The sequence below is a fragment of the Sander lucioperca genome, chromosome 16 (genome assembly GCF_008315115.2).
Source record: "Sander lucioperca isolate FBNREF2018 chromosome 16, SLUC_FBN_1.2, whole genome shotgun sequence".
Taxonomy (NCBI): domain Eukaryota; kingdom Metazoa; phylum Chordata; class Actinopteri; order Perciformes; family Percidae; genus Sander; species Sander lucioperca.
The window spans coordinates 24,667,558-24,691,448 of NC_050188.1; the positions used below are offsets into that span (position 1 = coordinate 24,667,558).

At 41.5% G+C, this 23,891-nt stretch overlaps 1 protein-coding gene across 3 annotated transcripts in view; it reads left to right on the forward strand.

Annotated features, from left to right (window-relative positions):
• Positions 1 to 23,891, forward strand: part of si:ch211-264f5.6 (carcinoembryonic antigen-related cell adhesion molecule 5) — a 40,162-nt gene that overhangs the window by 11,961 nt on the left and 4,310 nt on the right. The window contains exons 5-9 of one of the 3 annotated variants that reach the window (XM_031307705.2): positions 1,140 to 1,424; positions 6,411 to 6,689; positions 8,457 to 8,711; positions 10,972 to 11,089; positions 22,479 to 22,529. In XM_031307705.2, coding sequence (XP_031163565.1) covers positions 1,140 to 1,424; positions 6,411 to 6,689; positions 8,457 to 8,711; positions 10,972 to 11,089; positions 22,479 to 22,529 — 988 coding nt within the window. Of the gene's footprint in view, positions 1 to 1,139; positions 1,425 to 6,410; positions 6,690 to 8,456; positions 8,712 to 10,971; positions 11,094 to 22,478; positions 22,530 to 23,891 lie in introns of those variants that run through there. The other 2 variants (XM_031307706.2, XM_031307707.2) reach the window with 2 other exon arrangements.

The window sequence follows — 23,891 nt, forward strand, 5'->3', positions numbered from 1 at the left end:
AGTGACAACATGAAGATGTGCAGTTGAAAATGCTTTTTCACAACATTTTTACTTCTTTAGAAGGATTGCAGCTGTTGTTTCAATGTGTTAGATCCATATTTAGTGTAGGTACATGTCAAGTATCAGATTCGACTCGGTAACAGCAGATATTCAATATTTTAGGAGTCGTTCGGGACATCCTCAATGAGAAGGTGTAGCGTAAGTGAAATAGGGCTGCACGATATATCGTGTTTTTTTTTAAAATTGTTTTCAATTGGCGCAGTAAACACATGGCGAAAGGCTGCGGCATATCGCGAAAGACACTCGCAGATCGTTTGTGTTAGTTTAAAGAAAATATCAGTAGAAAACGGCACGTTGAAATTTAACTGCCGTTCTTTTTTTTAGTGGTGCCTTTTATATTCAATTCAATGTTCAATAGAAGAATGTTTCTTTCTTTTTTTTTATTCATAAAACAACTTGTCGTATTTCAGCAGGATACTGAAAGCAGCAGAAATGCAAAACTGCGTGCACTTTATTATGTTTGTTTATCGTAAGCAGGGGTGGAAGAAGTATTCAGATCCTTTATTTCCGTAAAACTACTAATACCACACTGTGAAAATACTCTGCTACAAGTATGTAAGTATCATCAGGAAAATGTACTTAGGGTATTAAAAGTAAAAGTACTCAATGCAGAAAAATCCTCCCATTTTAGAAACTGGAAACGATTCAAACAGTTGTGTGTTTAATGGTCTGATCATTTCTGCTTGACTTGTAGGCCGTTATATTGTCGGGTAGTTTAGTTTATAATAAAGCATCAGATTTTATGAACTACATTTTTTGTCAGATTAATGTAGTGGAGTAAAAAAGGGCAATATTTCTCTCTGAATTGTAGCGGAGTAGAAGTAGAAAGTGGCATGAAAAGAAAAGACTCAAGTAAAGTGCAAGTACCTCAAACGTGTACAGTTAATTACAAGCACAGTACTTGAGTAAATGTACTTAGTTACATTCCACCACTGATTCAACAATGTTATCACATATTTTCGTCATATCGAACAACCAGAAAAGTGGATTCATTTAGCCTGCTGATGAAAATCATGACCACCATCCGCATTACATTTAGGTTGAACTTTTTCCCTTTTCCATGTATTGCTGCTCCACAGACGGACCCGAAGTACCGGTAGTCATCGTTTCTCCTCCGATCCTTGACAAAGTCATCGGATCCCAAATCAACATGAGCATGTCCTGCTCAGCCATCTCCAATCCGCCCGCCACCTTCACCTGGTACCGCAACCAGCAGATAATGGAGAACGCGGGTCCCCTCCTGACTCTGGAAGTCATAAAAAAACACAGATTCGGGAGTGAAGAGGGAGAATACACATGCAAGGCCAGCAACGCAAAGACCGGCCGCGTCGTCTCTTCTGCTGGCGTTACCTTCGCTGTGATGGGTGAGTAACTTTTTTTTTTTTTTTAGCTCCAATAGAAGAACTAATCTCCATTTAAACTTTTTTGTTGTTGTGTGTGTGTGTGTGTGTGTGTGTGTGTGTGTGTGAGTGTGTGTGTGTGTGACCAGCAATGTGCGGGGTGGGTGGATAAATGGGGGCGGGGGTGGGAGATGTGGGTGGATGATAGGGTGGGTTGGGGGAAGGGAGGTGAGTTGGTATAATCAATAATAAGTATTGAGGGAAGCATAGTATGTAAAAGTAGAGCTGAAATCGTGAATTATTATTCTTTTTTTTCATTGTTGTTTCACTCTTATTTGATGTACTTCCTGGTACTTATCATGATGACCCACAGAAATTAATAAAAAAAAAAAAAAAATGAATAAACTAACCCGCCCAAACCGCACATTGCATCAACATTCTGGTATACTGGGCATGTGCGTGACGGGGTAAAAAGGAGGCAGCATGTATACTCCGCCCCGTTACTGGTAGTTGCCATGGTAACATAAGTAGCTTAGTCTCAGAGAGCAAGACGGCATGACCGATAAGACTCAATAAGGGTTCAAAAAGAGCACCATTTACCAGCCAAATGCTGGTAAAATATGCGTGAGTGGGTCATAAGTGGGTCATTGATTTGCTTCAGTCATCAGCCAAAAAAAAAAACAATGGTCGTCTATTAAGTGGCCGGTGAAGTTTGAACATTCACTAGCCATTTGGCTGGTGGATGAAAAAAATGTTAATTTTGGACCCTGGACCAATCAGGCCTGAATCAGGCAGCGAAATGTTGCCGGTGTTGCCAAAGGTCTCCGTTTGCGGCCGTTGAGACTGCAACCCAACCCAGCAGAAGCCAAACCAAAACGGGTCGGAAGTGTTTCCAAACGTCTCCGGTTTAAGGGGCTCTGAAACGTCAAAGCAGGGGGAATGCGAGATGTAAATGTAGCAAATTATATTTGTTTTTTAAACAAAAAACGTAGAAATGTTAATGTAGCCTAAGCCTTCTTAAATTAAGTAATATTTTAAATCGCGACAGGGTCAAAGTTCCGCTTTTTAGCCACGGTAGCGCCGTGGTTCTAGTGATTCTTATTTCTTTATTGTGACACATAAACATACTAAGCGGAACATTTTACAGTTTAAGAATAAACTTGTCCGTTGGTCTGTCCACCGCTTTTGGTCGAGACTGAACCATCTCAACAACAAATTGCCATGAAGTTGTTGATGGACATTCATGGCTCCCAGATGATGAATCCTAACTACAGTGATCCACTGACTTCCCTTTTAGCGCCACCATGAGGTTGACAACTAATATTAATAAATGGATTGTCATGACATTTGATGCAGGCAAACAATCGAAAAAATAATTTATAGGGTCCAATCATAACAGAAGTTGTCTCAGGACACTTTACATAAAGAGTATGTCTAGACCACACTCTATAATTTACAAAGACCCAACAATCCCCCCTAAGAGCAAGCGTTTGGTGCAACAGTGGAGAGGAAAAACTTTTTTATTTTACTTGAAATTTAAATTTACTTGAAGGTATCTACATAAGAGTGACATGACACTGTCATGAACGTGTCATAAACATTATAAACAAGTCATAAACGTTTATGACATAATGCTCCTCCCATTAAGTGTCATTCGGTTTTTGTCATGACAAGTTAGGGTTAGGGTTAGGGTTCATGTGTCATGACTGTGTCATGTGTTCATGACAGTGTTATGTCACTCTTATGTAGATACCTTCAAGTAAATTGTTACCAAAACATCTTTTAAACAGACAGAAACCTCGGACAGACCCTGACTCTTGGCGGGTGGCCATCTGCCGCTACTTGTTGAGACACAGAGACACTGATAACAAAACAAAAATACGATTCACAATAATTATAGCAGTTGGCATGATGCCCAGTGGCAATTCTAGTAACAATAAAGATAATGGATCTATGACTAGTACTGTTAGTAGCAGCAGTGTGGGGGCGTAGCAGGGCGTCGAGAAGGACCACAGCAGCAGCTGCAAACACGATTCAAGTGCCGCCACAATCCGAGGAAATTTGCGTGGCGAGAAAGCATAAGGACTCCAGGGGAAGAAGCCCCCTGGAGTAAGTAACATGCATTACATTGTAATTGTCCTTTAAAGGTGCAGTCCCTCCAGAAAAACGTGATTATGCGATCGCATAATTCAATGCATAATCAGCCAAAGTCCGCGTATTCATGCGGGGGCCGCATTTTTTCAAATACGCCGCAAAATATGCGGGGGCTTGCATTTCATAATCCCCGCATTTTCGTTGCAAAAAAGTCACATAAATCTTACCAGAAAGTTGAAAAATGTTGCGTTTACTTCACACAAGAGTAGCCATTTTCCCCTGTTGCCATGGGAACGTTATGAAGTGACGTAATTACGCGACGTGAACATCATCGAAAAGCTGCAAAACCCGCGATGAAGCCATGATGAAACCGCATTTTTTGCAAGTTCCCGCAATTTTTGCAAGTTTCCACAATTTCATTGCATTAAATTGCATAAATATCCCGCCTATTCCATCGCATTTTTTAAGAAAACGTGCCGCATAATCAAGGATTTTTGCCCGCAACGATCACAGAAAAACTCTGCATTTTTCTGGAAGGACTGTCTACGCGATGCCACATGTTTTTTAGGGTACAACATTTTTTTGTCACATACAGCAAACTCTCCTCACTATGCGCGAGCTGCCTGTCCCCTGAACACACTGTAAAAAAAAAACGCGGACTCTGTAGACAGCCCAGGCTCCACAAACCGCAACAAAAACAAACTGCGCCAACCTGCACCCACGAAACATAACAAACAGTCTTACAGCATTCCAGCCAATAACCGACAAGAAGGATTTGGGGGTGGGGGTTGGGGGGGGTTAGTGCGCGGAAGGGAGGTGGGAGGGGACGGGATGAGGAGCAGGGTGGGGCAAGCTAGCCTCCGTTTTGTTTGACAATACTTTGAACGTCAACAAGAAGTGACGTCACCCAACATCGCTTAGAGCACCTTTAATATTTAACAGCAATAGCTCTAAAAAGATTCACTGATAGACTAGAAAACTTGCGTATAACTTTAAATGACAATGACTGTGCACAGTCTTTAAATAATAATCTATACAAGTGACACAAATGTGATTTTGTGTTTTATGGGGACATTTCATTTCAACAGCTATATATTATAAACATTTCAGAAGTTCACTTGAACTCCACCAAAAGACAGCCGGAAACAAAAAAGGCAGACTGAAACTGTTTCTTATCTCAGTGACATACCTTCAAGGCATTAGACTGTTAACATGAACTCACATTAGTCATACTAGCTGCACATACAGGCTGCAGTGACCCACAGCAGATGACTCGCAGTGTTTTTTTTTTAACCGGTGAGGTGTTGAAACATTGTGTAACACACAGAGAATCCTGCAGAAAGTTCAACATGAGCCTCCCTGTGCTGTCTGTAGTGACTGCCAAGGAATCTTTTTCTTCTTGTTTTGGAGGATGTTGTTTTCCAGTTGGCTGCAGACTTTGTCTCTGTGTGTGTGTGTGTGTGTGTGTGTGTGTGTGTGTGTGTGTGTGTGTGTGTGTGTGTGTGTCTCAAAGAAAGGACAGAGGACTACTTTCAATATTGATTCATACATCAGCTATTTTTTAGGTACCTGACTAATTGTTTAGCGTAATACGTGAGTCATATTTACTTGCGTAATGGTATAGGAGTTTGAAATTAACCTCACATACTGTTTAAAAATGTATGACATCCAAAATCCAAATGTATGTAATGAATGAAAACCCACTACATGGAAGAATGTTTTGTAGCCCCGGCTGCGGCCCACCTGCAACACCGCCGCGGCTGGCCAGGGGATCACGGCCCACACTTTGGGAAGCGCTGATATAAATAATATATATTTCTTATACAAAATATTACATATTTATATATGTATACTAAGCATTTTAGCCACTACAAAACGTTCCTTAAGGATGACTAAAGTTCTATCTTATCTTAAACATCTCAGAGTTTCTGTTGTTTTGTTGTCTAGTTTCAGTTTCTGAATCTGTCATCGAGTGTTGGCAGATAAAAGAAACACACACACACACACACAAACACCCACATGTGTGGGTGCGTGTGTGTGTGTGTGTGTGTGTGTGTGTGTGTGTGAGTGAGAGAGAGAAACCTGCTGGGTTGGAGTTGGAGGATGGTCTTACATTATGCCCTGAAGAGTTTCTGTGTTTTCTTTATGGATGACAACAGAGAGGAGGAAGAGGAGGAGGAGGAGTTTGCATGAAAAAGGAAATGCCATGAACATTTTATTTTGCCGACTCAAGCCGTTTGGCCGATTGAAACAGCAACTGAGCCCTTTAATTCTTTCAGTCACTTTTTAATATTGTCTGTACGGTCATGAGCCCTTCTTTTACGTCCTAAGATGTCTTATGTTGATGTCATGTCGATTTGAGAAGGGTTTCTCTGTTACATGTTTGTATTGTGAAGCAACAGTTGGACACCCCCCCACCCCTGGCCCTGATTGGTCCATCTGAACAGGGAGCGGTGGACTTTTGCAAATCGCACTACAGGCTGTAGGTGGTGCCAGAGGAGCCGGATTTTTTTTTTTTTAAATGACCTGCTTCATGTAGTTCTACTGGAACATAGGGTCCGTTTCAGCAAATATGACAGAAAGTTAGTTTTATAAGTCTTACCTACTGCACCTTTAACACTATAAAGTGTTAACACTATAAAGTGTTAAAGGAAAATATAGCTGAATAGAACAACTGTAAAAATTAAACCTCTCTTGCTCTCTCTCTCTCTCTCTCTCTCTCTCTCTCTTTCTCTCTCTCTCTCTCTCTCTCTTTCTCTCTCTCTCTCTCTCTCTCTCTCTCTCTTGCTCTCTCTCTCTCTCTCTCTCTCTCTCTCTCTCTCTCTCTCTCTCTCTCTCTCTCTCTCTCTCTCTCTCTCTCTCTCTCTCTCTCTCTCTCTCTCTCTCTCTCTCTCTCTCTCCAATTAATGTTTACAGATGCCATCTCAGGTGCTAAAGTCAGCGGTCCGAACGCTGCCCTCATTGCCGGCAACAGCACGGCCAACCTCAGTTGCCAGGCGACGAGCGGCACCGTGAAAACCATAACCTGGCACAAAGACGGCCAACGCCTGTCTGCTGGTGGCCGCCTGGTGTTCTCCGCCGACATGAGCTCCATGATGATCAACCCGCTGCAGAGAGAGGACAAGGGCGAGTACAGGTGTCAGCTCGCCAACCCCATCCACTCCGTCGAAGCCTCCTACAGGATGGTGGTCAACTGTGAGTGTTTGTTCTGCTCAGAGACTTGAAGATGCGGACAATCAATTTCAATCCCATCAAATTTATTTGGAATTTGTTTCGTGCATTCCGTTGGCCTTCTCCGTTTGTAGCATAGCTCGATACCTCACACTATAGACACGTAGCCATCAGTTGTACGACACGTAAATCAGACAAATAGCAATTAAAATCCCTCCAATTCAAAAGCAATAAAAAGTTGATATAAAACGTCATCATGTGGAGTCGATTCTGAACCAATCAGCTGTGAGATCAGCTGAATGCTAGGCGTTTCCCATCATGCCCTCGGTCTTACAGTCGGTGTAAAGCAACTGCGCTGCCTGCCTGCCAAAACTGCAATGGGTGGCGATTGCCGGTGATTTAGTTTAGTTTAGTTTATTTCAGTCAATCAATCAATCAATCACATAAATACACAACATCACTTACATAACAAAAATGGTAAAAAAAACAACCAAAAACAAAGTGTCACCTTAGTTCATGCAGTGTCATCTTAACTCGTTTATAATAAATACTGATCAAAAAGGTGTAGGTTGAAGCATTTGCTTATTACACCTACCGTTTTTACATTCTATTTTATTCATATTTTGTTCTTAGGTCCCTCAGGATATTATCAATTTTATAAAATGTATTACCATTAATTTCTGTATTTTATATACATATTATCACATATATGTGCAGAAAAAAATAACAAAATTCACCATTAAACATGGTCTCAATGCACTTTACAATTAAAAGAACATATTATAAACAACACACAGCAACGAAACAATTGAACAACATTTAAACAGGGACGCAGAGAGGATGCTGTGCTGTGATTGGCTATAATATAATGATTAGAGGTGGGTTTTTAACCTAGATTTTAAAAATATCAACTAATAAGCTTCTTTAAAGTGTCGTGATGCTGCAGCGTTGTCAGGGTTTATGGTTTTACACTGTGAGGCGTTGGGCATTTGTCCTGGCAGTGATTTTCATTTTAAACCACTTTTATTGCCAGAAGTCAATCAGAAGACCATAAAAATGCTTCATATTCAAACATACAGCAATAAGCGGATATGTGGATATATATATGTGGATAAAAAATTGTTAGGTACACAGACAAAAAATGAATTGACTCTGAAATGCATGTGTCAAACGGTAGTGGCAATAAGAGAAATGGCATCCTTCCAAGTCTCGCATTGCCAGACCTTCCTCCACAGCACTGCGGAGGAGGGTCTGGCTAGTCCATGCAGCATTCTGTGATAGGAGAAAAACGTGCTCTGGTTTATTGGCATTCCTTTAAACCAATCACAATCGTCACGGGCGACGCTGCAGAATATCCTCGGGAAGGAACTTGTTTTGGTGGAACGGGTATGTTCAAAAGTTGTTTTAGTCGTGCAACAGAAAACTCCGATTGGACAGATAGTTGTTACCCTGCAGAGATCTGAGGAGCAGTTAACCATAGTCCTCATAAGTCCACCGGAGTTTAGAACGCCAATACAAAGAAAGAGGATGGTAACGGACATCCGGCCGAAAATGATGGACATCTGGCGGAATTTCCGACGGCACCGGAGGAATACCGGAAATGTAAAGTTGTCAATATAGACTACATCCTTTTGCACATGCACCACTCCAGTTGTCAAACTGTGAGTTGCCTCCTTGGGGGTGCAACGGGGAGTTAAAGAGGGCGTGTGGAAGGAAAGATGTGAGGCAAAGACACTGTGTGAAATGAAAGACCAGATAATAAACCCTCTTTTCTTTCTGTTTTGCCTCCAGACGGTCCTGAAAAAGCGGAGGTGACGGGTAAAAAGGCTGTTGAGGTGAACAACAAGGTGGTCCTCACCTGCTCTGCTGACTCCATCCCCCCTGCCAACTTAACCTGGAAGTTTAACGGCACAGATACCGGTGTCAAAACGGCCCAGTTTACGATCGAGATGCCTACTGCCAAGGACACCGGAAAGTACACATGCGAGGCGACCAACGCTGTCACTGGCAAGAATGCCATGTACACCCACAGCCTGACCGTCCAAGGTAAGATCCATGTCTGTCGCCTGGAAACCCTGACTTAAATTTTTAAACACTGCCACCAGCATCAGACGCATGTAGTTATTAGCAAGTACAACGTCCTGTTGGCTAATGATTCAAAGAATAGGTGAGATGTGATTTTACAGAAGTACATTGACTTTAAGTCAAAGTAGAGACGACAACAGGCGACAACAATACTTGTTAGTCTTATGTCATCGCACAGGCAAAAAGAAACCGGTTCATGACTCGGCAGCAGTTGTCATCTGTCATTTTGTTTATGGCAATTACCCAAAGTGTTTTTGCTTACAACATACTAGTAAAGTTCCTCTTGTCCAATACTTCATGAATGAAAACCTCTTAAACCACTGACAATCCTTGCAATGATGTTCATTGTAATGCTATTATTATTATGCGTGCTATTAGGCTACATGTTAATGCATGTTAACATCCAATAGTTAGCATCAGCAGCATTCAGGGCAAAGCACAGAGTCCAGCGGAGAAATATCATGACAGAATACCTCTAAAACTGACTGAATTTCCGACTGAATCTGCATCCATACAGCCTGCGTCGGCCGTCAGACGGTGTGGGCAGAAGCGCAGGTCTGCCCATTCATTTTTGGCGGCGAAAAAGTTGAGACAGATTAATGCTGGGCGATATGGAGAAAATCAAATATCACGTTATTTTGGACCAAACACCTCGATATCGGTACTGTAGGGTGCTTACACAAACTATTTACACAATGAGATTTTTGACAAATACTCCGGCAACCCGAAGTCACGCTGCCGTGACCAATCACGTATCCGGCGATCAGACTTGTCTGAGTGCTTTGAGGCGGTGTGAGATTCTGTTAGAGGAAACAGGAAACATCACTGCCACAAGAAAGTTCTAACACACTAAACACAAGCACAGAACTGCCCGGAAGTTTGTGGAACCGCTGACTGTTTCCTCGGTCTCTTTTCCTTTCTCTCTTTCTCTGTGAAATTAATCTGACTTCAAGTGCTTTTAGAAAATCATTTCGGCGGAAAACAGTAGTTGTGAAATATAAAGTCTACTTGTGCTACATTGGGGGGTTAGACAACACAACAGGACATCACACAAATGGGCCATTTAAAGTGGCTGTATGTAACTTTCAGTTTGTGTTGATTCTAGCGGCCGCTTTGGACAAAAGCTGTAGTGTCTTTACTTCACCTGCTGTTGTAAAGCTCTTTTCTTTACGGTGCTGTATTACCCACTGTCTCATGAGCTAAACTGGGTATCACTGTTTCTGTGTCAGGAGTCAGAGCATTGAGAGATTGTTGTAGCAACCAACGTAATAATAACTTAGATTCATATAGCGCATTTCATGAAACCCACGGACGCTTTACACAAGTAACGTTACAGGGGGACAAAATAGTAGGCCAACACAAACACGGAGTAAAAGGAAAACCTCCGCGCAAAATGGAAGGGGGATGTAACATAATTTAATGTCGGCTACTGACGTACAACCACATCGCGCATTGTAAAGTTACTTTATGAATAAAATAGACATATTACATACCTGAGGGCCAATTTGGGGACAGTTTTGAATCACCTGTAATTGTCTCCATCTGTTAAAGCCCGACCGAGTGTGACTCGCATTAGCGCCCGTCGTCTTTCACTTTCACTTTCCCTTTTATCTTTTAGTTGTTCTTCGTTTCATTTCCTTCTTTCCTGTGATGGCTCTGCCCCAGAATCAGCCATAACTACAACAGATAACTCCTAAAATAACATTAAAATACAATTAGGCCTCTATAAAGAAATCTCCTGCTTCCTTTTACCTGGCTCAACTGGCTGGATACTCACTAACACAGGCTTTTCCGGTGTTTCAAAGAAATCTGTGACCCGTCAGAATGTGCGACTGTAAATGACACTCCCACCGCTGCACAACCCTGCGGAAAAATCACAGGATCCCCTATTTTGCTGCTGTGAACACAGCCTTAATCAGCATTGGTGATCACCTACAATCAGATTGAGTTGTATATTCATGTCCTGACACATGCAGTTGCGTTTAAACATGGCAGCAGTTGGCACACAATGTTTGCACACTAAGTATTTTACAATACCTGGGTTTATTTTACAATACCTGTACCTGTATTTCACAATACCTGTTTCTGTTGATTTACAGACATTTTGCCAGAATGTTAGAACATTCCACTACAATGGATCATGGTTTTGAATTTAAAGTGAATTTACATTAGAGCTTTCTTGCTCAGTAGGAGATTATAAATCTTTTTGTTGTTTTTATAGACAAAGGAACGCTCCCGGAAGGTCTCTCAGACGGAGCCATCGCTGGAATCATCATTGGCATCCTCATCGCTCTTGCTGTCGGCATCGGCCTAATCGTGTACTGCAGACAGAAAGTACCGTAAGTACTCTTGCTTTCTAAACCCCTTGTTCCGGGCACGCGGTTGGCGCTCTGACTAGATGACGGGCACAGATCCGGTGCATCCCAGAACACGACGACAATGCAAGCCGCGGTTTATCCGTTGAGTTGTAACAGCGATCTTGTTCTGGTGTGCAGGTGAACCCCCCATCACACAAAGTTTGTGTTTTTCTTTTGCTACTTTTGTTGTGCTCTGGTCTTCCTGTTTTTATTTTTTATTTTATTTATTTAGAAAGGTCATAATTAGAAAACACTGCCAGGCCCTAAGGTTGTTCCTTAACTTAATACATTATGTGGCCAAATGTATGTGGGCACTCGTATATATTTCATCCATATGTCATAGTTGAACATGTCACTTAAAAACCATGGGCAATAATGTGCTGCTATGACAACCTCTAGGCTTTCCACCCAATTTTTCAGTAGTTTCTTCACTGCAATTTTCTCCATGATTTCATGCTTCAGAGTTAAAATATCTACGTATCTGTACAGAATAGATATTGTCACTTCTGGGCAGAAACCTTGTATCTCCATATTTATATACTACATATATAATACATAAATGTCTTTTTTTCTTTGTTTTCATAAATCTATGCTATTGGTCACCCGTTACATCTGTCTGTGGATTTTACATATATTTAAACAGTGATGAGGCAATTTCATTTGACTTTGTCTGGGTTAAAAAGCTCAATCAGTTGTTTTAAAATGAGCCTTTTTTCGTTTCCTGTTTTGGACATACAAGGTTATCACCCGACAGTGGCGATGGATGTGTGTGTGTGTGTGTGTGTGTGTGTGTGTGTGTGTGTGTGTGTGTGTGAGGGGGCTTGTTTAACTATATTCGTGGGGTCCAAAAACCGGACGTATACTTGTGGGGTCCCGACAGCTTTGTGGGGCCAATATGCTGGACCCCACAACTTCAAAGGGCTGTTTGAGGGTTAAGACTTGGTTTTAGGATTAGGGATAGAATTAGGTTATGGTTAGGGTGAGGGTAAGGGTTAAGGTTAGGCATTTAGTTGTGATGGTTAAGTTTAGGGTAAGGGGCTAGGGAATGCATTATGTCAATGACGGGTCCCCACAAAGATAGTGCCACAAACCTGTGTGTGTGTGTGTGTGTGTGTGTGTGTGTGTGTGTGTGTGTGTGTGTGTGTGTGTGTGTGTGTTATCTGACCCTCTTTATTTAAGTCAGTAAGTATGCGTGTCTGTAGCAAATCTGTCGTGCTCTTTGTTTGTGTGTCTGTATGTATTCATGTCAGCCACTTAATGACCTTGTAGGAAATTCTCTTCATTCCTCTCACGCTTTGGCATCTTGAAACATGTTCGACTAATGCGCTCACACGGTTTTACACACACGCATACACTCTGTTGGGCTGCCACGCCCTTCAACGCTATTGCAAACACTCATATAATCACCATAATTCACAACGTTGCACTTCTCGTCTATGTTTCAGGCTTAAAAGCTGAGGTTTTGAGTTGTTATTCTTGACTGCAGCAGCATCATCACTCATGATATGATGCTTGTGATGAGATGATTTATTTGTCAAAAAAAAAAAAAAAAAAAACTTGATAAGAATGATAAAATTGATATGATTGTTAAGAATGTATTACTGTGCAGCGTTGCAGACTTAAGATATTGTACTCTTGTACTACACTTAAGCCACAAACGAAATATTTAAGACTTTAGTTTTGAGTTTAAGAAGAAAGCAAAAACATTCATGTTAAGTTTTTAGCTGGAAAAAAATCCTGGAGCAATACAACTGTGACAGGAAGACCTTTTTTATAGCCACATTGCTTGAACCATAGAAAGAAAATGGATAGAAAGGCCATTTCCATTCAAATCAACGTAGCAGAACGGTCAGGGCAGCGCCCATTTTTATGTGTACCATTGCCATGGTAACGTATAAACTTCCGATAATAAGCTGACTTCCGGCAAGTCGCTGAGGAGCTGAGGTTTTGCAGTAACGGACAAACAAGCGGAGTAGTAACGTTACGACACAAAGCACACTGCTATCGCCACGAGTTTTATTCGGTTTGTTTTCTGTGAACCATCTGGCGAAGGGGTAACGCTAAGGCGGAGTTAGCAAGCTAACATTAGCCAACTAACACCGGCTGGCTGGCTTGCTGGTTCCGCCCTGCTTTTATGCTACATCGGTTACAGAGAATGAGCTGAACAGCGGGCTGGGTCTAACGTTAGCGGTCCGCTTACCCAAAGCTGCTGGGTCTAACGTTAGCGGTCCGCTGACCCAAAGCCGCTGAGTCTAACGTTAGCGGTCCGCTGACCCAAAGCTGCTGGGTCTAACGTTAGCGGTCCGCTGACCCACTGCCTGCAACTCCGAGAACATCTCCCGAGCTGCGTCGGGCGGCTCTCCTCCCAGCGAGCTGCGACACAGTTTACGGCCCCACAGATGCGTGTTGTCGCCAGTCGCCATTTTGTTGTGTACCAATCAAATGACCACAGGAAACAGTTCAATGGCCTTTCTATCCATTTTATTTCTATGGCTTGAACATGATTTTCTGACATTGGAATGACTTGGGCTCAGCTACGTAAACATGATGCTTACGAAGACATTAGACTCAACTTGAACTTGCCCCAAAAGACTTAAAGCAGCAGTTGCAGTGACATGAAGCAACAGAGCATGTTGAGCTGCAGCAGATTACATCCTTTTACATTGGAAGAAGGTGCTTCTTCCCAAACATTGGCATTGATACAATCATCCGCCACATCCTGTTACATTTCAACATCCTGCACAGCACAGCAGGAAGCCGCCGGCCTAAGTCAGAGACAGGCGCTGCCTCGGACATGCCAACACGTTTGACTTTGCAGCTCTGACACACAGTTGTTCAAGCAGTTTGTCAACTCGCGTCACAGGAAACATAAATCCAAAGATTTTTACCTTTTATCTTCTCCATCGCCATTCTCCTTTTCCACCTTTATTCCTCTCAGAATCAGAATTGACTTTATTGTCATTGTAAGTACATACAACGAAATTAAAAGTGCTACTCTATGGTGCAAGCATTAAAAACACACACATTAGACTAAGAACATAGAACAGAGAATGTGAAGATGTTAATAGGATTAGTAAAATAATTTACTTGCATTGCACACTATTGCGTAAAGTGCAGGTGCAAAGCAGCATAAGTGGATGAAAGTGCTTTTCTTTTCTTTTTTTTTCTTATTTAATTTGCAAATTGCTTGTGGAAAAAAAAACTGTCCCTGAATCACGAGGTGCGTGTTTTGGTAAACCTATAACGCCTCCCAGAGGGCAACAGTTCAAAGAGGTGACGGCCAGGGTGGGTAGAGTCTTTAATGATGTTAGTGGCTCTGCTGAGGTAGCGTGAGGTGGCGATGTCCTCCAGAGAGGGCAGTGAGCATCCTCGTCTCCTTCCCCTTTTTCATGGAACTCATGCTGGCCAACAGATAATCTTACTATGCAGACAAAGGAGTGGAAGCTCTGCTGGGTCTTTCTGGTATTCGCATACAGGTGCTATTTGGACTGTGTTTATCCCATCCTGTGAAGGGCTCTTTGCATGGGTGGAAACTGAAAAAAAAAAGCATGTCTCCTCCAAAAACAAACTAAGGCACTCCGTAGGATTTGTGCTAAATTATAGCGCCGCCCAAGACGATTGGGATTGGTTTAAAGAAATGCCAATAAACCAGAGCATGTTTTTCTCCTATCACAGAATGCTGTGTGGACTAGCCAGACCCTTCTCTGCAGCGCTGTGGAGGAAGGTCTGGCAATGCGAGACGAAAACTAAATCAATCGTACACTGTCCTGTCCAACTTCTATCTGTGGACATGTTGCTATAGTGTTTGTATGCACCAAAAAACAGCGTAGTGCTTTGGTATCAACTGGTATTGCTAGCAATGGCTAACCTAGCTAGAGCTAACCCCACAATGAAAAATCTGACTTGTAAATGGAATGCATTCATTTCAGGTGTGACGTCATTCCCAGCGCCGGCTTCCGAGTTCCGAGGTGAATGGAACGCACTATTAGTCTTCACCTTTTAACCAAACCTGCCCCTCCCCCCCTTCCACTTCCCCTTTAACAAACTCTGCAGTCAGTCAAGCGGGAGCTTGGGTCATCAGGTGTCAGGTGTTTTTTAGCTGTAGAGCACCTTTTGGGCCCTCAGGATCGTTGACTCGGCTGTCCCTCAGTCATTCTATCTTTATCGCTGTCATCAACCCTGTGAGCAGGTGTCAACACTTACAACAGGAAGCCTTTGTTCTGCCGTGTTTGTGTTGTTGGTGGAGGTCTAGTTGCCTCTCGGCACGATATCTGTGTGTCTTTGACAGCTTCAGGCGGTGGTTTGGGTTTCAGTCGCGGGAGGTTGCGACATATCGCTAAAGAAGCTCAGAGATTTGTTACATGTTAGTTGAAAGAAACTGCACTTTAAAATACTAATGAGTCATTCTAGCGGTGCCTTTTATATTCAATTTGATGTTCAGTTTGTTAAATAAAAGAATGTTAGTTTGTTTTGAATTCAACAACCAATTTGTCGCATTTAAGCAGAATACTGAAAGCATCAGAACTGAGTACACTTTAATATCTGTTTTATTTATCGCAAGTCAAATTGTCATTGTGATATTGAACAACGCCAAGGCATGCTTTCCTAATATCCTGTTAGGGTTTCCCTAACAGCTGCGACTCCACCTAAATATAGCAGGTCGCCTCTATGGGTTGTTTTTTTATCGTTCAATAGTAACACAGAGCCTGAAGTGGAGGAAAGAGAGTGGAAGACAAAAATCAAAGAAGTCAGTCAAAGAGATAAGAAGACTTTAAATTGGGGCTGCACGATATTCAGAATAAAGGGATACATAGATAGATGGGTGGGTGGATGGATAGGTGGATGGATGGATGGATGGATAGATGGGTAGGTGGATAGATGGGTAGGTAGATAGATGGGTAGGTGGATAGATGGGTAGGTAGATAGATAGATAGATAGATAGATAGATAGATAGATAGATAGATAGATAGATAGATAGATAGGTGGGTTTAGGTAGATTGATAGATAGAAAGATGGAAAATTACTCAATATATATTAAAGTTATATAAGATATTAGAGTGTGCTTAGTTTCTGCTGTTTTCAGTATTCTGCTTTAAAACAACAAATTACTTTAATTTAATTAATTTAATTTAAATAACTGAAATAAAATCAAATTTCATTTCCTGACAGGTACACTTTAAAGTGTACTTTTCTACTGATATTCTCTTTTAACTAACTCCAAAAATCGTAGTATTTTGGAATATGTCGCGGACTTTCGCCATGTGTTTATTGCACAAGTTGATATCGTGATAATATAAAAAAAAAAAAAACATATTGTGCAGCCCTTCTTTAAATATAACCTTCACTCATCAAAGGCTCTCAGGAGTGTTGCGACATACAGGATGACTTCAGCAGACAGACGTGTGCATTGTGGAAAACCTGTACTCGCAGTGCAGAATTACAGGTGTAGTTTCTGCCTTATTTCAGTGCGTTGCGGCTGTAAGCAGTCCAACAAAGTGCTGCCGCGAGGGACTAAACACAGAGATGCATAAACACACTGTGATGCGCTCAAGATTGTACTGCAATGATTTATTCCTCCATACGTAAAAAATACAACTAGCACTGCAGTTACCAAATGTAAAGTTACTTTGTGAGTCGAAATAAGTGTGAGTAGTAAGTAGAGAAGTAAGTGTGAGTGCATAAGTAAGTGTAGAGAAGTAAGTGTGAGTGCATAAGTGCGGCGGTCAACAGAAAGTGTTCGCTCCCAGGCTCACCCCCCCCTCTCTGTCAAAGCCCAAAAAACCCAGGTGAACAGGTGAAGCAAACAAATATGGGTAACACTTTACTTGAAGGTATCTACATAAAAGTGACATGACACTGTCATGTCACTCTTATGTAGATACCTTCAAGTAAAGTGTAACCCAAATATGTTATCACTTCCGCTCAAACTGCGATGAAAACGCCCACCACCTACAATATAAGTGCACAATATAATAATCAATAAATAATATAAATAAGACCATAAACAACATACAATATGTGGCTCCTACACAGTGGTTGAAACTGCAAAACATGCTATTAAATCTAAACTATGTGTTGGTTTCTGGCGACATGTTTTCATTCAAAAAAGAAATGATCTCACTGTACAACAATGTCCTTATCCGGAAGGCGTGAAACAAAAACCGGTTCTCTCCAGTTTACAATAACACATACACCTGTTGTATGGTGGAATGGAAAAAAAGGATACAGAAATCATAATCAAGATCTGATAATCAAACCCAGAGCCTGTATGAACTGCATGCAAAGAAGCAGATGCAGCAACGTGCAGATAAAGTCTCGCGTTTTCCAACACACCAAAACGACCTTCCCCAGACATGCTGATCCATGTCTGGAAAGGATCTAACTTTTTATCAGTAGGCTCTTTTTTTCTTAGTGCTCTAAACAGCCCACATATTCTTTGCTAGCAGTGAAAAATTTTCAAGAAAAACACAGATTAGTCATCTGCAGCTCACTTGTATTTACTGCAAAGTGTGGGAGGAAGAGGTTCTCCATCGCGTTTATTTAAAAAAGCAGATACCTCTTTTGATTAACATGCATGAAATTTAGGGATTTATCTGCATCAGCATCTTGATGTTGGTAGTTCTGCTTTTAAAAATATTGGGTTACATTGCTCAACTGTGTGTGTGTGTGTGTGTGTGTGTGTGTGTGTGTGTGTGTGTGTGTGTGTGTGTGTGTGTGTGTGTGTGTGTGTATGTTTGTGTCTGTGTGTGTGTGTGTGTGTGTGTGTGTGTGTGTGTGTGTGTGTGTGTGTGTGTGTGTGTGGGTGGGTGTGGTTGTGTGCGCCTGTCTGTCTGTCTGTCTGTCAAGCCCTCGGCTGTAGATCACTGACAACACACGGACACACACGCATTGAACGTGGCCTTGTCACCCAAGATTAAAGCGTGATTTATGGTTCTGCGGAGGCTCCACGCAGAGCTTTCGCCTCAGCCTACATGGCCTGAAGTTTATACTTGTGCGTACAGCAGAGCCGTCTTGTGTGTGTGTGTGGGAAGTGTGTGGTAGAGTGAGTGAAAGAGTGGCAGTGATTATCTTCGGAGCGAGTAGCGACTCTAGAGTCATAGTGAGAGAAACAAAGTGTCTCCTCTGTGCTTTCTGACCACGGTGGGAAAGCTGTAGCAGGAAAAGTTAACCCTCTCCTTGATTTGATGTTGTTAATGGAGGAGGACCGGGGAAAAGGGTCGGGGGAAATGCAATGCTGCCAAGTCACGTCCAAGCGACGTGCGTCGCCGCGACGTGTATAGTTACATTTTTCGAGAGGTGCACGTCAGGCTACGGCGTAGTGGAGTAGGTTCCGTTTCTCCACGTTCCTACGTACATAGCCACAGTGTAGATGGAACGCAGGAGCATAAATCACACTTAAGTCTGTGTGAGTTTCAGGATTTTGAAAACACACTGCATTCCTTCGCTCTCTGCTGTCAGTCACAGCCAGGAAGTCTCTGCATCCTCCTCAGTGTAGGTTTAGTTGGTAGAAAGTGTGTGGAGCAGCTTCCCTATTTAATTAAATGTTATACTGAACTGGAATGATCTCAGCTCATATGTCCACTTGCAGTTGAAAGAACCCACCAGTGGGACTGTTAAGTGGCTGCTACATAATACTGGAGTTTTTAAAACATATCACAATCTCAAGTAGTTCCTTTTTTTTTCAGAGTCCTTTCAGGACTTCTCGTTCATGTGTGTGTTGCTGCTTCCAACGGTGTTTGGTGTTTTAAGCCCCCAACGTCGTATTCCAGGTAGCGCTGCGTGGAAGGCACTAGGCTTAAAACCCCATCGAGCGTTTCCAACGCCAGGAAAGAACTCAAACCGGTAGCTTTCAGTCCCATCTCATGGTCTTCATTCCGCAAATAGGCTACATGTGTCAGGTGTCATCATGTGGGTAAATATGGTAACTGTGTCTGGGTAAACATGCTCTCTGATGTCCAGACTTGCTCTTTCTCCATCCTTCCGTCCTTCCATCCATCCGTCTGCTGACCTCTACTCTTTGGTTCAGTGATGACTGTAAACAGTGTTTAGTGCCTTGTCCAGGGGCATTGTTGTTTCAAGAGGAATCTGCTTTGCAGATAAGCCTCTCTTTACATTTAAATTTGAATTTTGTTGTGTTTGTTTTGTTGTGTTTGTTGGGAGTCTGGTGGCTTTGAAGTGAGCACTATGTACTCCTTTGGTCCGAAAAAAGGACAACCTAAGAAAATCTATATCAGTTTAAGTGTAAGCTATATTTAAAATGTTTTCTCCGCTTTACCTTGCCGTCAAAAAGCCCTTTCCGAACGGGGGGACTGAAGCCATATTGCTCTCTTCAAAGTCACCAGACTCCTTTTACCTTGCTGGTCTAGCACTGCCTCGATCCGTTAGTTTAATTAGTGTTGTCATGTGACTTTTGGATCCAAACTAACGTGGCGTCCGCAGCAGTCACTTACATAGCTTAGCTTCTGTGCCGATAGACAACACACACTTTGGTTGGATTCCTGTCTCCTTAGAGGCTCACATTACCCAGTGTGTCTACATTTATCCATTAAGCACAAACTTTGAGTTTGATCTTGAAGGCAAAATGACATAAAAACAAGCCTGACTTCAGCCTGTAATTTACTTGATGTGTTCATTCGGTGGTTGTTTTGACTCCGGAGGAAAAAAAAGCTTTATTTTGAAATAATTACAGGGAACTGATGAATATATATCTTTACTGCTGAGATACATGTATATTGTTGGTGTCAGTAACCCTCAGTATGGGGATTTTCACATTGTTTGACTCTTTCAAAATCAGTTAAATGATAATTAACTCATTTAAAATGCATTCTTTTCTTTATTGAGATCCAGCAGCAAAACCAGTCAAGCACAATCATTCAAACTAAAAATGATTAAAGATCCTAAATATTCTATATTCTATCTCCTCTTGATGCTGCGTTCAGTCAAAACAAGCTGTCAGCTGGGAAAACCCGTTCATGTCACACCCCTCAGTCATAATTACAAGTTACATATTGAAGAATGTCTTTTGCAGGCTCCAACTCTGCATTATTAGCTCCAGAGATGCAGAAGCAGATGACAAACATGCCACCGGAGAGCTTTTTTCCACAGTAATGCGCAACGATCTTCTAATGAAATGTGACAAAGGTTTGCTGCAGCTTGTTTTTGAGTGGTTTTAGATTCAAAACTGAAAATATTATTGATGTTTTAATTGGTTAAACTTGTAATTTACTAACTCCCAAATAGCGATTTAGTGTTAAGTTACTTTAAAAATTTAACGTCAAGTGCCCAGACACAAGTGAGATCATTAAAGGGTAACTTTGTTTGTTTTTTTCAAACAGTCAGCAAACAAGCTACAATGTAAGTTATTGGGCAATTGCGCACCTTCAATTTATGTCCACAAACGTGCTCGTTTTGCCGCTGACCGGCTCAGATTATTATTCTAGAGACAACATTATGGAAAGGATTTCTACGGAGGCCGACCTTCCTGCTAAACATAAAAAACATCCACGAAATTGCTATCGCTAAAGCCACCAGACTCCATGTCAATAAACAGTAATTTTATCAACGTAAAGTACAATTAATTCAAAGTCAACAGACACAAAATAAAACTTTGAAAAGATGTTTTGTGTCTTCTTTCCACTTTTCCAACCATCACAACTCTAGCTTTGGTTGAAATAAACACATAGTTAACTGATTTATGAGAAAATATGTTGGCTCTATATACGCATAAAGTATTGTTTAACTGGAATCTGGTGGGTTTGGGGGTCACGATTTCGGAGCTGTTTCTGGTTAAACAAAAAAACATTATACTCTTCAACAAAAAGCTCTATCTCTGTAGGGATCCTTTCCATAATGTTGTCCGACACTTATAGCCTGTCAGCAGCAAAAACAGCACTTTTAGTGGACGTATATTGACGATGCACATTTGCCCCGTAGGGTTACATTGCAGCCTGGCTGGCGGCTGCTGGCTACAGCGATCTCACTACTCTCGATACTGGACCAAATTTGGACCAAATACAAAAATTCCCATCAGTCACTTAAACACAAAAACATAGGAAAATGGAGGGGGGGGGTCCAGGTTGAAGTTCCCCTTTAAAGTGCTGTAATACATTACCTGGATTAACCTGCTCAGTCTGTTTCATACATAAGAAACAAACAATCTATATGTTATGTATTTTACTCCCCAACAACCTTTGACCCCTGGCCTGAAGTATCTTTTCTAAAGCACGTGGCCTTCGTCGTGTATCTGAGAAGGAGCCGCTTGTTTCTCCCCAACAAGGGCGAGGCCAGACTTACAGAGAATGGCAGGAATGTCACTGTCTTGTCTGCACTCGTCCTCTTCAGCTCCCATTTTCTTCAGCCCGCAGAATGTCGCACCGAATGCTTGCTCTTTGGGGGAAATTGTTGGGTCTCTGTAAATTATAGTGTGGCTTGGACCTACTCTACTCTATCAGCTTGTCAGCTTTTCTTTATCTCTTTTTAACCCTCCAGTTTCTCTCTTATCTTCTTCTTGATATATCTGATTTCATTCTGACTTCTGTTCTGGGTTTCTCTACATCAGGGGTGTCAAACTCAACTTCACTAAGGGCCACACTGGAAAATAAGAATCACATCAAGGGCCAGATATGTTTAGTTTATTGATATGCTTTCATTTAATCGAAAAAGTCAAATATCTTTGACTGTATTATTGCATGTGTCACATGGTCTTCTCACTTACAGTTTGGTCGACATAAAGTCCTAAAGAAGTCAGGGAAAAGTTCCTCAGCCATCATAGAAAAAAAGTGCCCAAAAACTTCAGCAAAAGTGACAACGTCGGAAAAAGTTCAAAATCGTAAAAAAAAAAATGACAACATCAGAAAAAGCGAGAAAAAAAAAACTAGGTGGGCCAATATGTATTGTGAACCTAAATTGATATGCGGGCCGGATCATGATCTGCGAGGGGCCAGATTTGGCCCACGGGCCTTGAGTTTGACACATGTGCTCTACATCATCAAGCCACAGTACTTTCTTCATTTTCTCTGTTATACCTCGAATCATCTGTCGCCATAGGCGTAGATTTCGGTGGGGGATGCAGGGGATACGTCTTTATAAAGACATAAAGACATGCATTTTAGGTAACTAGGACTACAGTTGAAAATTAGGCGACTGGCTAACATGGGCGCATTTACAGAAATGTTGCTAAATGTGCATTGTCCTAATAAATACATCTTAAATCTGTATATTATTGATTTTATTTGACAAACGGGCAGAAATGATTTGGGATTTTCGACTATATCAATGAATAGTTAAGGGATCAAAGCTTATTCTGCCGCTTTCTCCCGTCATCACCAAAGACTCTGATCACCATCCAATCTTTTCTTTGTCCTCTCCCCAGCTTTTGTTTCTCACCTGTCAGTCTCCGGCCTTCGGCATCCTACAACGTTAGGTACATTTTTTACATTGTTGTTGAACGTTTGTTTTTCATCCACTGACCCCTTTTCCCGCTGCTGCTCTTGGCAGTGGCCCAAAAAATGTATCACAGTTTCTGTGATAAGATTCAATGACTCACCGAAAAGGTCTTTATATATATATATATATATATATATATTAGGACTGTAAAAGGATTAATTGTTTTAATCGCGATTAATCGCTGAATTTCTATAGTTAATCACGATTAATCGCATATTTTATCACATGATTAATATTCTATTGTTTTGCATTTCAGAACTGTTTTTAAGTACATATTAACAATGGAAAGCAATTATTACCAGTGTATCTTGATTGCAAATCAAATGAATGCAAAGAAAGTTACTTTATGAACTTTACTTTAAGATTTTTATGAGACGGGTCAGAACATGCCAACCGTAGTACGTCTTGAGACCTGAGTCTTCTACGATGCTGACAGGTCTGCAGTTAGTTGCCACCCGTTTCGCAAGAGCTGTAGTAATTGTTTTGGATTTGGTTTCATCCGCAGGTCGGCAAGTAGCACTCTCCAAAATACTGCTTTGCCTGAGTGGGTAGCATGCTAGTGGGTAGCATCAACCTGAGTCACGTTAATTAGCTCATAGGTGGTAGCTCAAGCTTGACGTGTTTCGGTGATATTTTAATTCGGCTTTACACAATTTTTGAGGGAGCGTATATATATATATATATATATATTATCTCGGCAAAGGAGAAGTGCTCATGCTGCGTTCCAGACACAATTTTCAGCCCGTAAATTACGACTTAAAAGTCACAACTCACGACCTGGTAGCATTCCAGGCAAAGTCACAACAAACCCTTCTAACTAGCGTTAGCTAGCAGCTACTACTAGCTGATACTAGCGATTTCTAGTAGGCGACATGTTTTGGGCTTCATTTAATAAACATAACCTGTAGTAGTACATGTATGTGTATTGTTTTGATTACAATGTGCGGAATTACTTTCCGTTGCCTATTTATGTCTATTTATTTATATTTCTCATCGTTAATCACCAGCGTCTGTACAGCATCAACGGGTCAACATTGTTGTTTATGTGTGTAAAAGGTGCCTGGAACGCAGCATCACTAACACATATTTAGACAGTTTAATCAGTCAGAATATGAAGTTCAGATTGACCCAGATCAAACTGCGCTGTAAAAAATGTGCGCAACGTAGCAATGTCATGCTAAAGTATGCGCTAATGTGACCTGAATCTTCAAGAAAACCAAATTGACTTTACTAGAGAAGTTTATTCGTATTAACTTAGTAGACTGAAAGGGGGGCAGCCACAGTTTGAACATTCTTGGAAACATTTGGGGGGTAATGTAAGTACATCTCAACATAAGAT